Source organism: Anser brachyrhynchus (genome assembly GCF_964034855.1).
Source record: "Anser brachyrhynchus genome assembly, chromosome: 16".
Lineage (NCBI taxonomy): Eukaryota > Metazoa > Chordata > Aves > Anseriformes > Anatidae > Anser > Anser brachyrhynchus.
The window spans coordinates 15,063,433-15,082,393 of record NC_137734.1 but is presented as its reverse complement, the minus strand read 5'-3'; the positions used below and the strand labels follow the sequence as shown (position 1 = coordinate 15,082,393).

General features: G+C 45.9%; 2 protein-coding genes across 5 annotated transcripts in view; one reads left to right on the top strand and one right to left on the bottom strand.

Annotated features, from left to right (window-relative positions):
* Nucleotides 1–112: 112 nt before the first annotated feature.
* LOC308178733 (CMP-N-acetylneuraminate-beta-galactosamide-alpha-2,3-sialyltransferase 2-like) lies at nucleotides 113–6,917 on the top strand. Its single transcript, XM_080557769.1, has 7 exons — nucleotides 113–1,665; nucleotides 2,681–2,962; nucleotides 3,165–3,355; nucleotides 3,485–3,664; nucleotides 4,085–4,130; nucleotides 4,456–4,575; nucleotides 5,022–6,917. Exons 2-7 carry the CDS (start codon nucleotides 2,693–2,695, stop codon nucleotides 5,187–5,189), a joined length of 975 nt encoding a protein of 324 aa, XP_080413895.1. The 5' UTR covers nucleotides 113–1,665; nucleotides 2,681–2,692; the 3' UTR covers nucleotides 5,190–6,917.
* Nucleotides 6,918–7,345: 428 nt separating this feature from the next.
* Nucleotides 7,346–18,961, bottom strand: part of ERGIC3 (ERGIC and golgi 3) — a 29,661-nt gene continuing 18,045 nt past the window's right edge. For all 4 annotated transcript variants that reach the window (XM_080557764.1, XM_080557765.1, XM_080557766.1 and 1 more), the window contains 6 exons: nucleotides 16,918–16,949; nucleotides 16,172–16,268; nucleotides 14,090–14,154; nucleotides 10,577–10,713; nucleotides 9,551–9,606; nucleotides 7,346–8,244 (listed from right to left, as the gene is read on the bottom strand). In XM_080557764.1, coding sequence (XP_080413890.1) covers nucleotides 8,165–8,244; nucleotides 9,551–9,606; nucleotides 10,577–10,713; nucleotides 14,090–14,154; nucleotides 16,172–16,268; nucleotides 16,918–16,949 — 467 coding nt within the window. In that variant the 3' untranslated portion in view covers nucleotides 7,346–8,164. The remainder of the gene's footprint in view (nucleotides 8,245–9,550; nucleotides 9,607–10,576; nucleotides 10,714–14,089; nucleotides 14,155–16,171; nucleotides 16,269–16,917; nucleotides 16,950–18,961) is intronic.

Sequence of the window (18,961 nt, the reverse complement as noted above, 5' to 3'; positions counted from 1 at the left end):
CTGTGTCAGGGTTTCACTGTTGGTGCTCTGGAAAACCTGCTCTGTGTCAGCTCAGGGCAAGGCTTCAGCAGCGCCCGGCTGCAGGAGTGATGGAGAGGCCCTGTGAGCCTGCTGCCAATAAATACTAGCGCTTCAGTGCTCTGTGTTGTGCAGGGCTGGTCTGGTTTAGGTTTCTATCTCCTTCCCCTTTGCCAGTCCCTCTCAGGCATCAAACCTCCTCATGGGCAGCAGAGCAAAGCAGGGCTGACCTCCCCTTGAGTGAAATCGGAAACAGTTCCGATTGCATGGCTTTTCTCCGTGGGCTAGCTTTTTCCAGTTGCCAAGGCACATTTTACAGCCTTCCTTACTCCTTCCTGAGCCCAAATCCTGTCCAGGTGACCTAAAGAAACCAGCCGATGAGGCACCGGGTGCACAAGGCTGTTGAGACCTCTGTGTTTTCAGCAGAGGATGAACTGTCCCAGCATAACCTGCAGGGTGCAGGACGGCAAGTCCATGCCAGGCGTCTTCTCCCGCCTCCAGAGGTGTGATTTTATGCTGAATTGCCTGATTCGGGCCCTGGGAAAGCAGTCAGGGCTCCCAGCTCAGGCATGACCTATGGCTGCAGCTGCGACAGGAAGCTAGAGAGGCAGCACTGCCGAGGTGCGGCCCAGCCGCCGGCTGACGCCACCATTTGCTGTGAGGCTCCGGGCTCCATGGCCACTTCCTCTTCCTGCAGCGGCCGTCACAGCCTGCGTTGAGTGCTGCTGAGTGTGGCGGTGTCGCCTCTGCTCAACTGCGCTCAGAGGCACCTCCTCAAAAACGAGAGGGCCAGGCGACCGGGGGGATCACAGCACCCTGGGAGCCCCTTTCCCATCTGCGGGTCTGGGAAGCAGCCTCCCTTGGGACTGAGTGAGGCCAGGGACAGGTCTATGGCTGCTGGTGTGCCCCAGTACCATGGCTGCAGTGCACTGCTGGGTGTGGGGCTGGGGGCATTTCAGCTGCCACAGGGGTGTGGGTGGCCCTGCTGCAGAGGTCACGTCAGCAGAGCGGGGGCTGTGGGAGACTGCTTGTCCCTGCCACCCACCCCACAGGGCCCTGCCCCAAGCCTCTTGCCTGCGATGGGTGACTGCAAAAAGCTTCATGAACTAGTCACTGTGCTGCCTGATTCCCCTGGCTCTGGGCTTAATGGAGCCGCTGGCACCGACTGTGTGGCCCTCAGCCAGAGCATCCTCCCTCAGGGGCTGCGGGTTAATAAACCCAAGACTGCAGGCTCCTGGACCAGCTTCCCTCCTTCCCCGGGTGACTGCAGGCCTGGCAGGCGTGTCGGAGGGATGCTCTGTGCCTCCATCACAGCTGCTGGTGGGGGGGCACAAGCTGACATCGCAGGCTCGGCACTGGGGAGTCTTTGGGGTGCAGAGCCGCCATTTCACGGCCAGCTGTGAGGCTGCACTTCCTGCACAGACGTGGCTGCGCTTCCGGCGTGCTGGCAGTGGCTTGTGCGCACTTCCCCTTGAGAAGTAACATTTCAGTTGCCTGTGGAAGGACCGGCAGGGAGTGACTGCCCAGGACCAGCCAAATCTCCCACCTCTGCTCTTGGCGCAGACATCCAGGAGGAGCGGTTTTGCCATCGGGGGCACATTGCGCAGGTCCATTTTTGGGCAGCTGGCTGGACACCACGGAGAGCAGGTATGTCTGTGCTGCAGAAAATGGTTATTGTGGAGACATGAAGCCAGTGCTCACCCATGGTCCTGTCTCTGGCCTGGATTTGCCTGCAAGAAGGGGGCTGTGGGGAGCATAGAAGCCCCCCCCGTGAGGGGCAGGCGTGTCCTTCAGCCTTCCCAGTACAGTGGTGAACCCCCAACCTGCTCCTGACACCAAGACAGAGGCTGTCCCGCTGTCCTGCTGGTGCACTCACGTGGCTGCTTGGCCCATGGAGTCAGGTACTGAGATGCTGGGCATGCTGTGAGGATAAAAAAAAAAAAACACGTTTTAGTCTGCCTAGCTTTATGTGAGTCTTTTTAGATGGAGGACAGGAATGTCACTTGCAGCTAGGGCTGTTGAAGAAAGGTGCACGCACACATACACATACACACACACACACGCACACGCACGCACCAGGTACCACTTCTTGGTCCTCCCTGCCGGTGGAGATTTGGTGCTCTTGAAGCCTCAGAGTCCCTGGGCCATCAGGGAGCGAGCGCCTGGCCAGCCATGCAGCACCTGCATGCTCCACTCCCCGAGTGGTGGTGGGGAGGGTTCCTGCAGGGAGGCTGCCGGGCTCTCTGCCCGCATGGGGAGGTGGTGTGGGAGGCACGGGAGCCGCTTTACTGGTACACAGCTTCCACTCCGGAGGGAGCCAGAGGCAGGCTCAGGGCTGAGATGAAGAAGCTTCGCCACCACTCATCCGTAGCATCATTCACAGATGCTAAAAGTGCAGCAGGCAGAGCGTGGCGCCTGGCACAGCATGTGTTGCCAGCTGGCCCTGACCTGACCTGCGTAACTGTGACAGTGTCGGGAGCAGAGCACAGCAATAAGGCCATTGAATAGTTTGGAAAGGAGACCCATATTTCAGGTCTATAGTGGGAAGGTGAGCGGCGAAGTGGTTGCAGGATGGGACCCCGGTGTGTCCCAGGAGGCTGGGCAGAGTCCTGCTCCTGCCAGCAGTGCCACTGCCACCAATCCTGGTGCCATCTCGCTGCAGGTGGCATGAGGGATGCAGTGCCGGAAGCGCACGCAGGTGATGCTGGCCCTGTGCCTGCTGCTCGTGCTGTGGCAGTCTTTCCAAGCCTCCATTTCTGGCCTTGGCCACCTTCTGTTCACTCCCTCCCTCTTCGCTGCCCGTCGTCCACCCCAGCCCACCGCCCGCTGCTCCCCCAGCACCAACACCTCCGCCTGGTTCAACGCTCACTACAACGCCGCCGTGGGGACCCTGCTGACAGGCGCAGCCCACGAGCTCTCCCCGGATGTTGTTCAGTGGTGGCTGGTGAGTGGGCGCATGGGTGGGTGCTTGAGGGCTTTCCTGGGCTCCCCAAATATGCGTTCAGAGGGTTCTTCCATGCCCATTGCCCCCCCCTCCCCCCATCCCCCCTCCCCATCCCCCTCATCCTTCTCCATTGCACTCAGGGAGAAGGGAGGGCTCCAGGCTGGGGGGCTGATGCCATCTGTCCCTGCCTGTGCTCCCCCAGACCCTGCAGGGCCCCTCCAGCAGCACCCAGCTCCAGGCCATAATCCAGGAGCTTTTCACCGTCCTTCCGGCCCCGAAGGGAAGCGTGTGGGACCCATCCCAATGCAGGCGCTGCGCTGTGGTGGGCAACTCAGGGCGGCTGAAGGGGTCCCGCCACGGCCCACGGATTGATGCCCACGACTGGGTGCTGAGGTGGGTGACACAAGGGTTCACATCCCCTCCTTGCTGCTGGCCAGGGTCAAGCTACATCCCTGCCCAGCAGCCTGGGTCTAGCATGGCATGTACCTTCATAATTGGACATGCCTTCCTGCTCTCCCGCAGGATGAACAGAGCCAAGACAGCAGGCTTTGAAATGGATGTTGGCACGAGGACAACCCATCACTTCATGTACCCAGAGAGTGCGATGAACCTCTGGCCTGGCGTCCACCTTGTCCTAGTCCCCTTTAAGCCTCTGGACCTGAAGTGGGTGACCAGTGCCTTCTCCACAGGAGAGCTCTCACAGTGCGTCACCTCCACTGTCCTGGGGCCTTGGGGATGGGATCGCTCATGCTGAGGAGCCTGGAGCATGGTGTAGGAGGTGAAGGGCTCGGAGTCCCTTGTCAAGGGCTCTGCCCCCTTCTGCACTGCAGTGTGGGGAACCAGGTGCTGAGAGGCCCCCACAGGTCTTGGGCATCCTGCATCCCTGTAGCCCCATGAGCAGGATGGTGTCTGTCCCCGCTGCGGAGCTGTGGGCTTGATGTTTCCCTTTCCAAGGCCAGGCCAGGGGACACCACGGGGCCAGCCCAAGGGACACCACGGGGCCAGCCCAGGGGCTGGGGGCTGCCATTGGGCCAGGTGCTGGTGGTCACAGCACACCAGCTGCTCCTGAAGGATTGGCAGCTCAGGTGTCTCACACTCATGGCTGTCCTCTGGCTTTTGCAGCACCTACATGAGAGTGAAACAGTTCATCAAAGCTGACAGAAACAAGGTAAGGGCTGGGCAGGCACCTAGTAAGCATCCCCCTCTGCTCAAGCACCTGATGCTGGGGCTCTGGGACAAGGGGGATGAGGGGTTGGTGGCCACCAGTGACCTGGCATCACTGTTGGCTGTGAGGTGACCCCAGAAGCTTCTGCAAGGCAGTGCAGGATTTACAGCCAACTCCTCACAGCCAGGCAGAGACTGGGCTTGGTTTTTGGGAAGGAGGCAGCAAGTGGGGTGGGGGCAGAGCTGGCAAGAGGGAGGACTCGTATCTGTGCTGGTGGCAGGACCTGGCTGTCCCATTTGCAGCTCATTGCTCCTCTGCCCTTGCTCAGGTGCTGATCCTGAACCCGGCTTTCCTCAAGTACATCCATGAGACCTGGCTGCAGGGCCATGGCAGGTATCCCTCCACTGGCTTCACAGCGCTGCTCTTTGCCTTGCACGCCTGCCAACAGGTGAGTGCAGCCACAGGTGCTCTGCTCTCATGGGGAGAAGGCTTTTCCTTGCAGCTGTGGGGAATTTCCTTTGCTGCAAGTTGTCTGTCACCCCTCGTGTCTTTTTTGCTGGGTCTGGATCCAGCTCCCCTGTAACACCACGCTGGTGCAGGGAGGCTCAAACTGGATGCAGCACTCAACCCACAGCCTCCCAGTGTGGAGTGTGGGTGGACGTTTGTGGCCCTCAGCTGCTGGCCATGCTCTTGCTGGTGGAGCCCGGGACGTGGTCAGCTTGGCTGTGCCCCCTCACCCCATCCATTTCCCCCAGGCCCTGGTGCTCCGTGCCCAGAGAGGGCTTCTCCCACTCTGCAGTGATGGCTCTGCAAGAGGGGGAGGCAGGCACTCGCTGCAGGCTCTTGGGCTGACCGAGTGCCCACGCAACGATGGCTCTGCTGGCCTGCCCGCAGGTCTCTGTGTTTGGCTTTGGAGCAGACAGCAAAGGGAACTGGCATCACTACTGGGAAGAAAACCGTTGGTCTGGAGCCTTTCGCAGGACGAGGGTCCACGACGCTGATGTTGAATTCAGCCTCATCCAGAGACTGGCAGCTGAAGGCAGAATTTTATTCTACAAATGACATATATCCAAGAAACTGAAGCCAAGCTGTTAGCACAAGAACTGGCTGCCGGCAGCTGGCGCAGCTCTGTAGCTTGCTTCTCCCCTGCGCTGCTGTGTGCCTGGGCTGGCCGTTGCACCTGGCCAGGGGTCTTGGTGTTGGTGCTGGGCCCACCAGCTTGGCTCTGCGAGCACGAGTGGCAGTGGGAGCTCAGTTTAGCCAGGAGGATGTTTTCTGCAGGTCCAGGTCTTCACCAACCAGGACACCAAGGGGCAGAAGTGGCGCTCACTGCTTGCTTTCAGAGCTCTAAGACTGCGTGGGTTACGTCCCAGGGAGGTTGCAACTGTGGCCACGTTCACGCAGCCGGCTGTGCCAATGCATCTGTCCATGTGCTGGGGCTGAAATTTCCCCCCACTGATGGCTTTGGGGGAGGTTTATTGCTGTTCTTTGGGCAGGCAGAGAGGGGCATCTTCCCTTCCTGTTTTTTTTATAACTAAGGAGTATTTTCATATTGTATCAAAGGAGACTAAGACATGAAAAAAATCAAGTATGCTAAGTCTGAATACAGCAGACTTAAGTACAGCTGAAATGATCATATGTTGAATAAACTTTGAAAGCACACGTGGAGCTATTATTATTTGTTTTACTGAACTGCTCTAAAAAGACAGTGCACTTGATCTCAGCCCTTTTCTGTACAAAAAGATCGCAGACCCTGAAGCCTGAGCTCCATGAAATAGGTTTCCTCCTCCAGAGCAAGATTAGCAGAAGCTGCAATTGCTGGCGCTCTGCCTCCCTGACCAGGAACAGAAGCAAGCACCTCCCCACGCTCCATTTTTTGCTGATGCACTGGAACACACACTCCCTGTTTTGCAAGCAGGCTGCTAAATTCAAAAGCTTTAGCCACTCAGTCCAAGCAGATTCTTTTAAAGCAGTTGCAAAGAAATAAATAGTTTTTCAGATGTCTTCTGAGAAACATGCCAAGCATGGGACTACTCAGACCCCTGCTACTCATTCTGCTCCGCAGAGTGCAGTGACCAACACAGCAGTTTGCCATTTCCTTTCAGTCACAAACATGAATGTCCTTGAATCAGACCAAGCTTTGTCATCGTTACATCATATTAGTAACTTGGAAAGTCACCAGATCTCAACTGCTCATCAGCTTCCATTTTATAGGAGAAACCTGTTATCGTCCCTGATCTAACTGTTAGCTTCACCTAATTTCTGCCTCTCCAGGTAGAATCCCCATTTCTGTGCAAGTTTTGCTTCTCCTTTAAGGAGCCCTCAGCACTTTCTATGCAAACACAGTACAATTAAACTGCCATCTCTCTGCTCTATCCCCTGTCTGCAGACCAGATGCTGCTCTCTGTTATCTGGGCCCCCAGAGAATGCAAGTCTTGCACTTACCCTGCCCGTCGCCTTCCTTGTGTCTTCTCCAGGTGCTAAGCAGTGCTCTGTGTGATGCTCTCCACTGGTTTTCTGAGGTTTACAAATAACTGGCTTCCTTGCCAAAGTCAAGTGATTAGCTGCTTTAACAGTGAGTTAAACTCTTACTATGTTATTTTCACACTCTTGATTATTCTTTCAAATTTAGTTACAAACCTGTGTGCTCTGATGAGTGACTGAAGGGCCTAGAGCAGTTCAGCTCACTTTTTGTTCCCAGTAACACAGATACTATCTTCCCTTCTCATGCTGCAGTAGAACAATATGGCCCTGACCTGACGGACTTATTAAATATCCTTGTTTCAAATATATTTCTTACAAACTCATTTTTTCTAGCTTGGAGATTAATGAGTCACCTTATCCACACCTCAAATCGCTTCTCCCCCTGACTGAAAAACATAGTTTTTTATAGTACCTATTTTGAAGGTCTGTTCAACTAATTAAAAAACAAAAGCATCATTTGATTCTGTGCCTGTCATACTCACCATGCACTGCTGGAATAAACTGTACCAATCACTCAGACTAAGTTTAGAGTAAACACCAAAGTAAATTTAGAGCTGAGATTTAAGAGCACTGAGTCTGTTTTGCCTCAAAATAAGTCAGGAATTCATATATTTTATTTTTGCCTTCTTGTTTTCAATTTTCTCCCACTATAGTTTTACATACCAACCACTTCACTCACTCATAAGTACTCAGAAAAGTAGATCATTATAAAGAAAAAAAAATCACCATCATAATATCTTCACACTCTCCCACATTGCAGGTATTTTTTATTATAATTTCCAATTCAGTACCAGGATTGGTTCAAATAATTTAATTATTCTTCCAAATGCTTTAGCAAAACACAGAGGATGGATTTTATTACAAAATATAAACAGAGGGGAAGTGCAAACACAATCCAATTTTAAAATTATTTAAAACTCCAAACACTTTTTTTTCCTGAAACATTAACTTGCATCTTTCCTAAGAGCAATGTGAAGCATCTGCAATGCCCCATCATACAGAAAGCACATCCCGAGTGCCAGGTCTCATCACATTGCCCTGGACAGCTGGACGGAAAGCACATGGGATTCAGCACATTTCCACAGAGATCTGGCATACACTGTCAGCACATTCAGAAACTTCTTAAAGAATAATTTAAAAAGGATGGATGGCATTGCCAGAAAGTTTATTTGATGTCAACTTCAATCCATCGCAGGTCTCATGACAATATAGTACATTATTCCTGGAGTCAAAAAGAATGCAGTATCTCCATCAGTTCTTTCGGGGGGCAAACTGGATGAACACGGACTGACACAAAAGGGCTTTTACAGTAGGGTCTGCACAGCCAGACAAGATGGCTAATGAATCTTTATAGCAGCAAGTTTCAAGCAGTTCAATCCATAAATTAATGCCAAACAAAGGATGATGAGACATTAAGAGCAGTTGGGGCCATCTGGTAATTCCAAACCTCTTCTCACGTGCACTCAGAAGATCACATATATTTTGAAAATCCTGTTTAGTTCTCCTTACAGTTTTTTTTTTTTTTTTAATGTGTGGGTGAGGTCACTGCTTATTTATATTGCCTTCCCGAGTTCGATTTTCTTCTGGATGGCACGTGCTGAGTGATAGATCAAGGAGTCAATGAATCCTGCAACTGAAAGGAAAAATCAGATCAAGCCAGAGAAGCCTCAAAGAGGGATCAACTCTCACAGAAAGAAAAAAAAAATCCTTCTGTCAGTGGAAAGGAATTCAAGTTCCGCCAAGACAGAAAGCAGCTGCTGCTGCTCAGAAGACTAAAGTCTTCATCTCATTAGGAGAGACAAGATCCAGCTTGCAGGGCAGAGGTGACCATGTTTCTCCAGAAAAAGATCACTCAAAGTAGTAAAAATGAGGCAAAGATGAATCACATATGCTTACCAATGAATTAGAAAAGTTTGGAAAAGAAGCTGATTCTGCAAACTTTATATCATTCTACTACCACCCTGACCCAGCTTGCCAAGGGAATGTTTTCCATTTTTTGTTTGTTTCACAGTAACCTTAAAAGTAAGCTCTTCTACCCGATAAAACACGCTGCCCTTTACAGATGCCCTTTCTAGGAGATTGCAATGATTACCCACCAAGGACACAAAATAAACTGATGCTTTCGTACTTTCTGCAGTATTTTCCCCAATTCTCTCCAGCCAGTACACTGAAGGTGCCTGTTAACTCAGTGCTTGTTTGTGACCACAGAAAAGGTCTACTGCACCCCCAAATCCAGACAACCCTGCATCTATCAAGGTGGCTTTCACAATACAGGAACTCTGAGCTCCTGCCTAGCTCCCTCTCTTTTTCTTGAGGGTACACAGGGTAACTTACACATTGAAAATACCTTTGCCAGTAAGCAAAGATATTTTCAATGCCTTTATGAAGCTTCATTTTTATTTTATTCAACAATCTAAGAAAGAAGTGGTTACTTGGCTCTGCACAAATACAGACATTTTAATGCTAGTTAGAGTAGCAGCTAAAATGGGAACTGGTTCTTCTACTCTAAGGTTGGACTAGATGATCCTAGAGGTCTTTTCCAACCTGAATGATTCTATTACTGTAGAATACAGAACTACTAGTCTTGCTATCCGGTCTTTCAGTAACACCTGTGGTGACTGTCTTTTGCCCTGAAAGTATTTCTACTTGTGGAACCAATTTGATGCTCTAACAAAAAAAGCTGTTACACAGCTGATTTGATCTGTCCTCTAGCCAAGAAAACAGTACAGATTTCAAATAGCATATGAAAGACCACATTACTTGAAAACAAAATATCAGATACTCCCATAGCTCTGTAGAACATCTTGTATCCCCTCCTGAAGGCTGAAATCACCTTTCCCCAGTAGACAGGGGTTTATCACCCGTCATGAAGACTCTAGAAAGAATAAGACGGCAAGTGCTTACTCCTTAGAGAGAGAAATAATTTAAAGGTGCAATACCTGTAAATATGCCACCAACAATGGCACAAACTCCTGTGAGAAAGTGTGTGAAGGGCCTAAAATGAGGAAAAGAATTTGAACAATCAGCACGAGCTCACTATGACAAGTAACAATTAATACAAACCAATTCATAATTATCATTATATTAACTATACTACGTAAGCATGCATTATATAAATATTAACAACTGACAGTAGGTTCGACAATTAAATAAACCCTGTTGGCTACAGGATGACGTTCATCACTGAAACTTAGTTACTAAGAAGCACCACTGTATTCAGTGCACTCTAATGAGCTCAGTGGCAACCCCAGGAAGCAAGTACTGAATTAATAAACCTAAAGGATGGCATTTCATTGCTAAGATTTCAGCCACCTGTGCTCAGACAGAATACACAGACTGCTGTAACAGAAAAAAGAAATCCCTAAGCACATATTAATACATTGTAAGGTATAGGATTTGGCTGTGCAAAGCTTTGACAGCTGCAACTCCTTCCATTTCCCTGCAATTACAAACCTATGATTAAATAAGGACCTGGAAAGAAGCACCAGGTTACACACTGACTACAACATGAAGAAAAGCTACAGCAAATGCAGAGTAAGTAAACAAGTTGGATTGGAGCAGGTGCCACTACAGGTGCTTGTAAGGTGTTATTGGACAGTGAAAATGATAAATTGCATTTGTATCTATTGGTCACATTGGCTTTGCTATATGAAAGTAGTTTTCCTATTATAAGAGGCTTTGAGGAAATTAGCCTAAACTAAGAAGCATTATATCAGACTTCTATACTTCTCCATCCTCATACTGGATTAAAACATTCCAGGGAGTATTGGAAAATCCCAAATCCGTTTTAGATGTTCACAGTAAAAGGAACTGCACTGGGGAGTGCCTCATCCTCTCTGCTGACTGTCGAGGAGCTTGGCTGACTCTCAGGCATCTGCAGTCACATCTAAGTGAGGACAGTGTTTTAAGCTATGCAAAATGACAAAATCAACACAATGAACGAAATACATTGAAATGTCTCTTACCTGTGTTTCTCTGTCAGCTTCACCATCATGGGTGACAGTTCATATAGCACAAATACACCAGGCAGACCTTGGTCTCCTATTAGCCCGTTGGCTATTTTCTCATGTCGTGTAACTGAAAACTGGTTAGTCCTTACCACCTAGCAGGAAACAAAAGCAGCAAGCATTGTTTTGTTAACAAGGAGTAGCAAAGGCTACTAAAACACAAGTTCAGTGAACCACATCAGTGTTGTCCTGCCCCCTCAACTTGTAGGGTCCTGCCAGTAGTCATGGTGCTAAGAGTCATAAGCAGCACCATCAGAATTAGGTCTATTTTTACTACAGGATATTTATTGGCTAAATCCACATTTAGCCTAAAGAACAAGCTATGCATCAGTCTCTAGGCTGGATTGTTCTGGTCTCTGCTGGCAAGTAACTGGAATAAGCTGTTTTTCTCAACCTCAACCCGAAGTCCATGTCAACCTCTGCCAATCTGCAGTCCACCTAAGCATGCTTCAGGAGCCGGCACTTATGTACAGACTGGGGACAGGTTAGATTCCTGTGGCGCTGATCTGTTTGACTTCTTAAGTCTATTGGCTTAGCTTTACCTTGTGCTGTCACTCTCACCATTTCAAGTCCATAAATACTGTAACAGCTAACTCCTGAGACCCTCTAAGAGTCAACATTTGAAGTACTGAGCTCCCACACAATCTGATGAAGAATCATCTCCTCATATGAAGCATCGGGAGACAATGTTGAATGCTGAGAGAGGCCTGCCATTAGCAGATGAATTTAAACAGAAATAGCAGGAAGTGAATGTTCAGACACCATTCTGTGAAGCATAAATGGAATACGGAAGAAAGGGTATCACACAACCCTGGTATCTGCAGTTTGAGAATGCTATATACGTTCAAGAGTGAGGAAAGAAATAATATATAAAGGCAGGAGAGCTTTAGGGGGACAGAAGGATGAAGATCACTCATCTTTGTACAAATCAAAGATCACCCTGCTATATTCTTCTGTGCCCTGCAATTCTTCTACAGGTTGTTTATACCATTCCTATTCTTACAGGAAATAAATTGAGTTTCTATAAAATTAAATTATGTTCTGTCATCCCTAATCGGCTATCTGACAAATTATAATTAAAGTTGAAAAAGATGCTATCCAGTTTCTTTATCAAATTCTACATTTGGGGTTTCCAAGTACTCACTGTCTAAGACAGGTCATGGTACACATATGGTAACACACGTTGATCCACAGTTACCAGAAGTACAAGCATCATGGTTTGCACGGAGTCCTCTCCTGGAGACTAAAAGCAATTATTTTGACAGAAGAAATCCTTTGAAAACTGAATGATGGATCTACATGTGAGATTTCCTCTAGAGAATCATAATCCATGGTATACCGGGAGATGGTTACAAGAACAGGGCTCCAAATTAACTATCCCTCGTACATAAGGAATTTAAATAATTCACAAAAACTGCAGAAGCATCCTGAATCCAAGTAGAATGAGCTTCAGATATGGTCTGAAGGTTCTCTCAATATCACCTCATAGCAAGTAACTTCCATCCAACTTCCAGGAAAAATGGATGGGTCCAAGAAAGGCAGGTATTTAAAAAAGAGTGGTCCACTTAAGGATTTATCACGAGAACTGATTCCTGCAAATAGCTTCAGTCTGTAGGACAGATGAAGAAATACAGCTTATGTCTACCTCTCCAATGGATTCTGTTATATTGTCCCGCTCACACTGCTGTAGGATAGTTTTGCTTGAGTGTCTGTATTGCATCTACTGTGGACACGTGGCTCCTCAGATCTGTGGTTCCTACAGTCTCTGACATAACTAATAATTTGCTGGTGATATAAATTCCAAAGTACCTAAAGCAATACGAAGGCTGTGTTGACATGCAGTAGTAGTATGTTACTCTGACTGCAAGGATGTATGCTGCATGCCTGAGAATGGCAGCAGTTTGAGCAAAGAGCAGGAAGGTGTAAGGGCTCCCAGTGTTGTGGGGTTTGTAGAGTGTTATAAGACTGTGCATGACAAGGGAGTCAAACTCATGGATAGTTTCATCCATGTGCAGACCAATTCTTGCACTAAACGAGCCCCAGAACCACACCTGGGGTTCACCTCAGAGGAAACTAGTTCAGTGTTAAAGCAAAGCTGGGAATGGACCATGCATATAGCATAGGAGATACAGAACCAAAGCCTGGGATGCAGTAGGGAAGCTAAGCCATTTTGTGTGTGAATGCACACAAAGGTATTGGGGCAGATGGTATTTCTTCCTCACAGGGTTAGATGAGCACACTGGGTACCAATGGTAGTGAAGTCTACACAACAGTAGAGCTCTCACCTCTCCTGGTGTTCACTTTGCAATAGAAACAATGATTTCCATCATTCTCCTGCCCTAAGACTATGGAGGGGCCTAGATTGTGATAACTGTCATTGTTTTTTTGTTCCTCTGTTTGTTTAAGAAGAGGTCATCTGTAGCACCCAAGATACCCTGAAGAATGACAGCAACCAAAGTAAATGCTTCAAAATGAATGAAAGAAATTACAGTTGTTCCTGCTGTCTCAGGTGAGTTAAGAATAGAGCATATGTTTGTCGCTGTTCTCAAGATCTTCATCTCATCTTGATATTTCTTCAGAAATTTGTTTATCTTAGCCATCCCAAAAGAAGGACATATTCTGAAGGTGGGACTGGAAATCTAGCCACCCTCTTTTGGAGGCTAAAGTAGAGTTTTTAAATTGGAGACAAGCTCATCTTGTGTTATTCTCCAAATAACACTTTTAGGATCTCGTTGATGCTTTGACTTCTCCTGAGCAGACACTAGGAGGGATTCATGAGGGAACAATGAAAATGGTATAGTCACTTTGAACTAGGTGGGATGGAGGCTGAAATCTGCTTAATCACTGTAGCAACATTATAGATGACATTACACCATAGAAACTTGCTTTTGCTGAGGCTGCAGTACGAAGGAAGTTGAATAATTTGTCTTGCTTCCACCAGAGGTCAGACATCGTCAGAATCAGAATATGAGGACTAAAGTCTGAAAGCTTTCAGTTGCTTTATATGGTGAGGAAGTGAATTATCTGCTATGTCAAAAGAAGAAAAAAAAACTAAGAACCATGTTTCAGATCTGCAAAATGCCAATTAACCCTACTGAATTACTGCTTATGTCTTGTATAGAGTTGGGCATGAGAGAGCTGAAGCCACCCAATACATGTTTGGAATAAACAAATATTAAAATATACAAAAATAAACTAGGAGAAGAAAAATACATCATTGCACAGAATCTTGCTGGGATCCTATCCTGTGCTGCAGGCTGTGAAAAAGAATTGAGCTGAGGCTGCTTCATTTCTTGCACCTATGGTACAGGCAGAGTGTTACGCAGGTATGACCACAATAGATACTGCTATTAAAGTATAACCTCATCTCCTGTTTAAGTGGGTGTATATGTAACAAGAAAAGACAGAAGAATAACATGTAGATTTATGATTTTTATAAAAAGCCAAAGCAACAGGAATAAAGATACTTACTTCACCGTCTACCTTCATATAAACTGTGGGGACCACTTTGACAAAATACTGAAACATCATGGACGCTACAAGCAAAGACACAGAGATATGATTAATAACTGTGATAAATGGTGAAGAGCTGGAAAGTTTATCTTACAAATTAGTTAGGCACAAACTGATTTTGTTCAGGAATATATTTTTGTGCAATAGCTACTGGAGGCTTTCAATGACAGTAAAATTACTGCCTGACATTAGTTTTTCCTTTTTCCAAGGTGAATATGGTTCCTGTTCCAACTAAAACTGAAACAACCAGCATTTTCACAGAATCACAGAATGGTTAAGTTGGAAGGGACCTCTAGAAGTCATCTGGTCCAACCCCCCTGCTCAAGCAGGGCCACCTAGAGTAACTGTTCAGGACTACATCCAGATGGCTTCTGAAGATCTCCAAGGAGGGAGACTCCACAACCTCTCTGGGCAAAACCTGTGCCAGGGCTCCACCACCCGCAGAGCACAGTAGTCCTTCCTGATGTTTAGATGGAACCTCTGTGTTCCAGTTTGTGCCTACTGCCTCTTGTCCTGGCACTGGGCACCGCTGAAAATAGCATAGTTCTGTCTTCATTTTTTCTTCCCTTCAGGTATTGATACACATTGATAAGATCCCCCCTGAACATTCTCTTCTCCAGGCTGAACAGTCCCAAACTTTGGCCTAGGTGAAAAACTTTTTTTAAACCACTTATCATACTATAGTTTTTACCAGTACAACTTCTTTTTGAAAATTCTTACTCTACGACATGAAAATCTTTATATTTAACAGCATCGTCCTACAAAAACATACTCAACTCTAAATAAGCAACCTATATCAATTTCAATTAACACTTAATCTCCTGATGACAAACATCAAGTTTCTACAGGATAAAGAGGAACATCTGGATCAGTGAATAGAAAATAGAAGTAGAATTCCTTCTGGTACCTCAGACCAGCCAGATCCTTCAGTTCTCTTAAAAAAAATGGAAGGTAGCGATCACTTTGAAAATCAGTTTTCTCAGAAATTCCCTAGAGAATATTACTCATCCATTTCTACAGAAGTAATTCTCACATATAATATCCTTAGCTGGCATGCAATAAACATAAATTTGACCTGCAATTTACTTCGCCCACTTCTTTTCTGGAAACACCTTCAGTCTTAGTAATTCCTCAAGAATTTGCCAGCTGTTTAGCTGATGCCCAGCATGGAAAGCTTTAACCTACAGAGAATTTTACCAACCAGATACAGGTTCCCTCTCATAGTTTGTTACTCCACAGAAAAATAACAGCATCATGGCATCCTTTCATTTTTCTGTATTTTATTTTAAGCACTACTCTTTGATTTGGGTACAACAATTAGAATAGTAAAATAGTTGGTGAAAAATTTTAAAGAACAGATTCAGGTAGGATAACAATCCTACTACCATCTTGAACCAAACAACTTCTCTCTCCAAGCCTTATTACGTAACATAACCTCAAGTGCCTACAAAGACAAAGTTTGCAGACTCCAGTGGATCTAAATAATGTGACTAATCTCTGGAGTGGTATATAAAGTAGGTTTGTATGAATAAACCAAGATTACAGTTTGAGCAGCAGTGGCTTAAGGAGAGAATTGTCAGAGCTATCCATCAAAGATCAGCAATAGCTAATCTTCAGCTGTTACAGTTTGGTAGATCAAGGTCAGACAGATACCACAGCTCTCCATCAACCATCCATTAGGCTTTTTTTCTCTCCTGTGGCTTCTAGCTATATATTACTGCACACAGTAGCCAGGCAGGGCTCTCCCTCATCTACACATATTGTAGGCGTTTAATAATAATGTGCTGTACCTTCTGTTGTATCTCCATAAACACTGAAAAGAGACATCTTTTGGAAAGGTCACAAAATCAAAACAAAACACGTAGGCCAGTTTGTTCTGGCTGAGTGGAAGCATCTGTTTCAGAAAGAGCACAAGGCGGAGGGCTCTGAGTTTTATGCAGTGCTGTCAGGGTTCTTGTTAAAGACTAGGAACTTTGCTCCTCTTCTCATCTAACTCATTAATACAGACACTTAAGAAGATTTCTCTTGGTTGGCTCTTACCTTGCTGTGCAGTGACATCTGTCCCATCCAGAGGATTCACGATGCCTGGATAATCCCTTCCAAATGAGAGATGTTTGATGTAGTGCGTCATATTGATCTGAAATAGAAATGCTAATAACTCAAACAACTGCACAGCATCCTAGTGGCACGGCAATGGGCCTAAAGTTAATTATTTGTATATTTTTCTGATTGTTGCTCTGGCAGGTCCTCCCTTACTCTGTACTTCCTAACAGTGAACTCCAAAGCACGTGCTCTTCGTTTTTATTTATGGGAGATTCCAAGATATGGATTCTCCTTTTCCTGTTTGAAATCCCCAGATCTTGGTGCCCTTTCCTCCCATCTGTGGAGCAAGCTCTCCCACCCCCACCCAGCTTTCCACCACTTTTTTTTTTTTTTTCAGCTGGTCAGTCATATAGGTAGGGGCATCGTCTGCCTTCCTCCCAGTACAAGGTAAACTCCAACAGATCCAGCAGTAGTTGTGAAAACGTCAATTCTAAAAAGCTGGGAAGCACAAATTAAAGATCAAGACAGCCTTAGGAAGACAGAAGCAGGCTTGCCAGGCAACAAATGACATTCCACAACACACTTTAGGGCCCTGTGTGAAAGCAGGTTCCAGATCATGCACATATTGGTAAAACCTAAAGACAGCTGGGATCAATATGCTAAGATCTCAATGTGGCAATGGCAGGGAAATCCAGAAGGAAAACAGACTGAGAGAATTGGGACACTACCTGGAGAACACTTACATTATCAAGTCCGAAGCTCTGGAGGTCATGTACTGTAATAGAAAAATAGTTTAACACTATAGTTCAGACTACGATATCAAGCATATCTATTTACCTTATTTTAGCTATAAGGGAGCTCCCCTTATTCCCATCACTGTTTAAAATGGCAAGAAAATAAGATGGGTTTCACTCTGGTTTGCAGTAGGATACGTGACAGATGTCACAAATGTCAAAAATGTAAACGAATGTCAAAAGCAAATTTCAAGGGTCAAGCAAGGAAAATTTCACTGTTATTTCAATCACGATCTGACAGCCATTTTAGTTCTTGCTTCGCTTCTCTAACTACTGTAAAACATAGAAATATGACATCTAAACTAACAGCTGAGGAGATCATGTGCCTTAATATTGCATCAAAGTGCCCTGAATAAATCATCAGCATCTTAGTAACTCTTAGCAAACTGCCTATGAGCCTTGTTGCCGCTGCCTAGAGAACGCAGAGGGAAAGGAAAAGTCTTTGCAAGGACAGCCTTTCAGCCTGCCCTCTCTCTGACATTTTGCATACAGCAATACAATGACACTGGCAGCACTATACTTCCAGAAGAGACCTGACAAAGATACGGGCCATGGAAGGCAATGTTAAATGGAATTCATATATTTTTGTTGGCTACTTAAGTGGCTTTATATAATGCCAGAAGCATCAATCTCAGGACGAAAATATAACTTACAACTAGATTTCAGTAACACTCCTACCAGGTTTATCCAAAGTTGCACAATTATCCTAAAGTAACCCGAGGCTGTGGCACATTTTAACAGGTAAATTCATGTGCTCAGGAAGCCATACTTCACCTTTCACCTACACAAAGAAAAACATACTTCAAAAAATCATGCGCTATTATTTTATGTGTTGATGGGGTCAGATCGCTGATTGCTGCATTATTAATGGAGATTAGAAATGCTGTTCTCTTAAAGGATTTTGCAATGCCATCCAGCATAAGGAAGGCTGCAAAGCTAAAGAACTGATTGAAACTAGCCTCTCCTTTAAAACATTTGCTTAACATGAGTATGCTGTGAACTATTTTTTTTCTTAATAACATCTTTCAATAAAGTAATAGAAGCTTTTCTTGTATTTATATAAAAACCTTACTAAAACAAAGATATACAAATATGCAAATCAGAGAATGTATAGTTAGAAAAGGAAACACTCTGCCTGAACTATAGTCTTCCTTCTCCTAAAACTTCCATCTAGGGAGAGCCCCTTGCATTTCACAGTGAAAATGTTTGATGCTTAGGAATGAAGGCTGCAGCCACTGGAATTAAGGCAATGGTTTTGCATTACAAAGAGCTCAAGGCAGCACTGGCATCAGATACTCCTGTTGCTGTCTGACAAGTATGCAGACCTATCACTGCCACCAGCATTATTGTTTGTGTGTCTATGCTGGCAGCTGGATCAAAGACCTCATTTGGATTAAACAACAATGAAAAAAATCTACCACAAATTTGGGAATACATATCAAATAGTGGGTAAAGAAGGGAAGAAAAGAGGTGGACTCAGTATTACACTACATTTTTTCTTAATAATTACTAGCAATACCATGTAATGTTGCAGTATTACGCAACTAAGTCAAGAGTTAAGTGGGTTAGCTGTCAGTTGAGCATCAAGTCTTGCTGCCTTTTGTACAGACAGCAGCAGACTAACTTTCAGTTAATAACAAAATTCTACAGAGAAAAGTTACGGCTGTGATGGATCTGCATTTAAACTGGACCTAAAGGCAAAGGAATAAAACAGTCTTTGCTCCTCATTTTTCTGTTGATGGCTCATTCCCCTCCCACCCTCCTCATGGTCACAAACCACATCCGAGAACATAACTAACCAAAACATAAATATCGCTTGATGCAAGGCTATTCTTTCAGCCAGATCAACTTTAAAACAAGGCTAAGCACAAGGCTGCACAAACCCTTGTGACGGGCACAAGCCACCTGCATGGGGAGGGACAGGAACTTTCCTCCTGACAGCTGTGCTGGTATGATTATGGTGTTTATCAGTTTTAATGCTTGGGCAGTCACA